General features: G+C 42.7%; 1 protein-coding gene across 1 annotated transcript; it reads left to right on the top strand.

Moving 5' to 3' along the window:
• Window positions 1–350: 350 nt before the first annotated feature.
• On the top strand, window positions 351–4952 carry OTOR (otoraplin). Its single transcript, XM_030490648.1, has 4 exons — window positions 351–515; window positions 997–1136; window positions 1725–1835; window positions 4673–4952. The coding sequence occupies exons 1-4, from the start codon at window positions 392–394 to the stop codon at window positions 4694–4696; spliced, it is 399 nt and encodes a 132-aa protein (XP_030346508.1). The 5' UTR covers window positions 351–391; the 3' UTR covers window positions 4697–4952.
• The last annotated feature ends 1138 nt before the right edge of the window (window positions 4953–6090 follow it).

Genomic DNA, 6090 nt, shown 5'->3' with positions numbered 1-6090 from the left:
CACTTGTCAGTGAGCATTTGTGAAAATGAGTATCTTGAGGATTTGGAAGGATGTAATTTCCTTTGCTGCTTACCAGGGTCTGACTTAATTCTCATTCTCAAACTTGGCTTGAGGTAAGATTAAAACTATGGACAACTACAGGAAGGCTTAAAACATTTAAATAATACAGTTGTTGATTAAAATGTTAATGCAGAATGGCTTTGGGAGGGGATTCAGTTTTGTGAGTGCACCCTGAGGTCTTCCTTCTGCCTGCGGCTCCTCTGATGGGGTGGAATGTCGCCCCAGCCCCTTCCCATTGGCCCAGCATGTTTGTCCAGGTGCCTGCCTCTTCCATAAAAGACAGCGATTGCTGGTCCCGGCGTGCATTTCGCAATCACTGCAGCAAAGAAAAATGACACAAAGTGTTTATTTGGTTATTTTACTTTTGTGTCTTGGATTAATGTATCCTCTTGTAACTGGGATTTTTATGGACAAGCTTGCCAGCCAGAAGCTGTGTGCTGATGATGACTGTGTGTGTAAGTAATTTTGCTTTAATTTTGAGGACAAAATAGTCTCAAAAATTAATGGGGAGGTTGGATGTGGTAATGTGAGGAAAAACTTTGGTTATTAGTTATTTATTTAACTGTGTTACATTTGCATTGCTTTGTCAACTTTAAAAGCAGAGTGGGAGGGTTTATTCATGAAGTTTCACTGCAAAAGGGTTCTGTAAAGGACATTTTTCACTCAGGTGTAAGCTAAGTGTAAAGAAAAGGATTTTAACTTCCACTGTGATGAAATGGCACATTCTTAAGCTGTTACTTTGCTTACTGGAGGATAGAAAAATGAGCAGAAAAATATCTTGAAGACTTTCATGAATTTCAGGATAACCTACTTTTACCTGTAGAAATAGTTTTACATGTGCATACAAGAATACACACATACTTACAATTCTCTCTCTAAAATTAGATATGTTTTTAAATTCATCCACCTCATTCTTTTTTTATTGTTTTTTCCTAGACACCATTTCCCTTGCCAGAGCAGAAGAGGATTATAATGCTCCAGACTGCAGATTCATTAATATTAAAAAAGGGCAGTTGATTTATATTTACTCAAAACTAGTGAAAGAAGACGACTCTGGAGAATTCTGGGCTGGAAGTGTAAGAGGAGATTCTTGTGTATATGAGCAAACCAGAAGTAGATTAACACATATTTCTGTCAAGAAATGTATTTTAATGCTGAGCTATTGTGGGTTTTGAAGCAGCAACTTAATTTTCAAAGGGAATGTTTAAACTTAAAGTGATTGAGGAGTCTTGAGGGATTTTGGGAAGGAATGTTTGTTTTTTAATCAAATATCTTCAATAACTATATGGTAATGATGAGCTGAACCTTAATGGAAGGGCTCAACAGTTCCTTTCTGTGGCTGCTGAAATGATGGAGGAAAAAGCTTTTATCACAGTTGGTCATAAAACTTCTAAATTTAAGGGAAGCAAAGACAAATATTAGCTGTATTGATTAAAAAACAATCCAGATGAACTATAGATGGCATTCATTTCCTCCAAAAAATGTATGCCTGGATCAGAACTTTTGTTGATGGTTCCTTTTATGTGCTGGCTAATTGGAACCTAGGAAGTCTAAAACCAAAGTAAGAAACACTATTAGTAACTGCCTTTGACTAAATTATGAACTAGCTCAAACCAGATGAGGACTCTTTTAAGGTACCTAATTATACATCTCCTTGCTTGAAGGTTTATGGAGAACAGTATGAAGACCATATGGGGACAGTTGGTTATTTTCCTAGCAGTTTAGTCTCAGAACAACATGTCTATCAAGAAGCAAATAAGACTGTTCCTACAACGGTAAGGAATTTGCAAAAGCCCAGCTGGCTACATAATTATACTTGGCTGTGTAATGCTAATTTGCTGTAAAAACAAATCATAATGGTGGCAGATGATTGTAGCGTATCACAGATGCTTAGGGATCCAATCTTTGGGCCTTAATACAGGCAAATAGCCTCAATAAAATCTCTAACATAAGCTCTGACATTGCAGATGTTACAAATGCTGCATTAAGGCTTTGATCCTATTAGAGTTCCTATTGACTGGAATAGTATTCCTTCAAGGCCACACAAGTTTTACCCAAAGTTTTCTATTTTAGAGTCTGGATACCGTGCTGCATACTTCAGTAACGTGTACAAGTGCTCTTTCTATTAATTGTATACATAGATGGACACTGTCATACAGAACTTCTGGTTTACTTGAAGCACGCTTGTTTTCTCCTAACACAGTTACTGATATGTCAAAAAGCTGGATTAAAAAGCTTTCAGAAAAGTGTTCTGTAAGTAGGCTGTATTTCTGAAGGGATGATTGCCCCTCATTCTGCCCAGTAGTGTCTTGTACACCAGATGATTTGTAATCTGAAACACTTCACAGAAGAGTGGAAGAGGAGGATCCTCTCTCAGAGGCTGGTATGGTTTGGCTTACAATTAATGCTGACTGGTAGCTTACTTCTGTGCTTCAAAACAAATTGAGTCATAGGTTTACAGCAGTTACCTTCATCAATATTGAATATTTACCCATTTTGAAGCATATGGCAAAATATGATTAGGGTGTCAATCTTGAAATCATATCTGGGGTCTTTAATACGAAGATTAAAGATTATGAGATTGGTTTCATTAACACAGGGGAAGTAAGTGAAAGGAAGAATTTTGTTTCATGTAAACAGTCACTGGTATTTGCGTTATAATGTGTCAGAGAAGCTTTATTTGAGGAAATGCGAAGCTCGGATAAGTGATTGCTTTTCTTGACACGACATTAGGTCATTCTGAATTTGGCCCAGAAGCACTGCAGCAATTAATCAGTCACAGAACATGAAAGAATGACTAAAATATGTTTCTAAGCTCTTTTCTGAACCATGACAGCCAGCTGCCACACGGCAAGTTGGACTGGAAGCAGAGACAGATTAAAGCGATGGCTTAGCCTGCAGGCTGAGTTGGGGTCCAGAACGGGCTGCTGTCAGGCTGCAATGCAGGACTTTAACTGGGAAGTCATTTTCTTTCACCAAACTAGTGACAGACTTTCACAGTCATTTCACCCTTCACATTCTTGCTACGCAGGAACTTTGCAAAGAAAACAAAGGGTAATTAATGTACAGCCTTTTTTTTGTTCTACTGCTCTCAGCTGTATGGTGCAAGGGTGACCCTAAAGATCTGACTCTATCTAAGTTCACATTTAAAACAGCCTACAGCATGTCTTAACCAGTCTGCGTATGGGCATGCTGCCTGCTCCAAAAACATCCCTTAAAGGTGCTGTTTTATGCAGAGCTGCTGTTGCACGCCACCACCCTTCCATCTGCAAATCAGAAGCCAATCTGTTGCTCGCAGCTCTGTAACCTTCCCCCAAGCCACCAGCAATCATTTTGCCTTGCCTTCCTGGCCTTGCACCAGCAAAGCCCAATACTGGTGTTATGATGTGTTCTCTTGGGAAGGGGCTGCCATTTATATGAGGAGACCTGATGATGGCCAAAGCTTAACGATTAATCAGCTTTCAGAACCTGCCCCGATAGAAGCACTGTGTGGCATACGAAGGGCATTGCATGGAAGAATGACCCATAGGGACTTGGATGGGGAAAGTATAAGGAAGGGCACCTGCTGCACTGAAAGAGGACTTTAGCCTGGGGGTCTCTAAGCATCTCTGGCCTTTGTTTTGTTTTTCCCAAAAGTCACTTTCACTATTGAAGTCAGTGTACACCATTAGCTACAGAACCTGCAAATAAACATTTCGGCCTGTGACCTTCTCTCCACATCCTTTTGTGAAGCACTGGGTAACCCATGCCAGTTGGTTGCTGTTTGAGCAATAATCTTAAGACATTTCTTTTTTCCTCTCTGTGCTGCTACTTCTGAACCACTGAATCACACTGACTACAATAGACTCAACACAATAGACTGTGTGTATTACAGAGTGGTGTTGGATTGCCTGCCTTCTCTCGATTGCTTAAAATTGGCTGTTTGCTGGCTTAGATGAGAGTACTTTCATTACCAGTAAGCATCTGTTCCGAAACAGCTCCCCGTCTTTGCTTCCAGTGGACAGCTATATGCGCTGGTCTGATGTAAATGCTGTACAGTTTGAGCACCACTGTGTAATAATTCCCTGCAGCAGAATTGAGACCTACACAGCCATATAAGATAATAGCAGAAAGTCAGATTAGACCAATATGCTGTGGAAGTCTATGCCACGCTGAAAGTTTTCAAGCAGAATACTGGCATTTATTTTCTAGTCACATTTCTGTGTAGCAAGTGGATTGCATAGGCTCGGTCTATTTAAGGCATCCTTTCATGTGTGATTAGAAGCTGTTTAAGGATAAAGAGTTACACATGACTAATAAATCTAGGCCTGGATGTGGGAATACAAAACAAAAGGGAGATAGAGGAATCATTTGAAATGAAGAGAGAAGTTGGTATTGCCTAATTCACTTAAAAAATTTATGGCAGGAACAAATCATCCCAGCTACACAAAGGGAATCAAAAGACAAAAGACCTTTTTGTTTTCCACAATACTGTGAGAATATTACGGTGTACTTTGCGTATATTATAGTGTATTCTGTGTTTGCATCTACTCACATACCTTTGGGGGGCAAAGAAGGAACGCTAATCCTTCAGTAATCTCAACGCATCTTTCTTTTTAACTCTCTTTTTCAGGACATTGATTTCTTCTGTGAATAGCGCTGACAGCAGTAGGGTAATCTGTCGGCTGCTACCAGGGAAAGCTGACAGGAGGAAACCTGAACACCCTCCCTGAACACAGAGCCCTTCCTGTGATAGATGTTTGTGAAACAAGTTCTCTTTCTTCAAAACAAGGAAGTTTTCATTTAAAAGGAGTGATTTCGGATGGGGAAATAGCCCTACATGAGATTTGTTCTATAGAGACTTTTTACCTGCGTATACTTTGTTACTTGTTAATAAACCTAATAGCCTTTGAGTTGCTGTTTGTGTGGTATAAATATGCCGTGTGTGGGATCCTGACCTGCATTTTCCTGCCATAACTTTACACCATGCTTTAGATCTTAAAAATACCTTCCTTGGGTGAGCCATCTGTGACTCGTGGGAATAAACCATCTTTGTTGCAACAGTTATCCAACAACTGAGAAACCACCAGTAACTAAACATGGGCTTTAGCAGTGTGTCAAAAAGAGTATCTCACCCGCATTGTGTGCTGGTGCAGGGCTGGTTCAAGCAGAGACCACAGCTCAGAGACCAGGGCTGAAGTGAGAGGCTGGGGTGAGGCTGGGGATGGCACCTACCCAGCACCTACCCCAGCTTGGAGGCAGTTCTGTACCCAGCTGCTCCCCTGAGCGCTGGTACTGAAGATGTTTAGCCTCTGCTAAATGTTCAAAGTAAGAGAATTGGAGGAGATATCCTGCTGCCCCCTCTCTGGCTCCAACAGCCTGATTGCCAGCGCTGGGGTGCCTGGACAGCCCCACTGATGGAACTGGGTGGAATAGCAGATTTCGTTTTCTACAGACAAGCACGTTTCTGCACCCACAGGACAGAGCGGATCACCCTGCCCCAAAAACCAGCCCAACCCGCCTCTCATGGCCGCCCCACGCCGCTGAAGCCCCGCCCGCCCTCACAGCGCTGCCCACGCCTCAGCGGGCGGAGAACCTTCCAGAAGGGCGGCACCGAGTGCCCGCCAGCGCGGCAGCCAATCGGGATCGGGCATTCTCCGGCTCGCGGGTCTGGGCGGGGCAAGGGCTGCCTGAGGCGGGAGGGCGGCAAAGGCGGCGGGTCTGCGCATGGCCATGGCGGGTTCTGCCTTCGGGTGCCTCCAGTGGGATGGGGGGTGTGTGGGGCCGCTGGGCTGAGCCTCCCGCCCTCTGGAGCGGGAGGTTGTGTCACTCAGTGTTAAACGTGCCTGTGGCTAAAGGTGGTGGTGGTGGCAGTGCTCAGCCTCTGTGCCAGTTCCACCTCAGAAAGTGAGTTGTTCTGGTAAAATTTCATGATTTTGGGGAGGTCGAATGACAGAATGTTTTAGGACTAGTAGTGCTTAAGTTTGCCAAAGACCTTTGGTAGGGTTGTGTATAAGCAAACAGTTACTTTTTAACCAAAAAGTGTGATTT

This window comes from Strigops habroptila, chromosome 6 (assembly GCF_004027225.2).
Source record: "Strigops habroptila isolate Jane chromosome 6, bStrHab1.2.pri, whole genome shotgun sequence".
Classification (NCBI taxonomy): domain Eukaryota; kingdom Metazoa; phylum Chordata; class Aves; order Psittaciformes; family Psittacidae; genus Strigops; species Strigops habroptila.
This window is presented reverse-complemented; position numbering and strand designations above follow the sequence as displayed.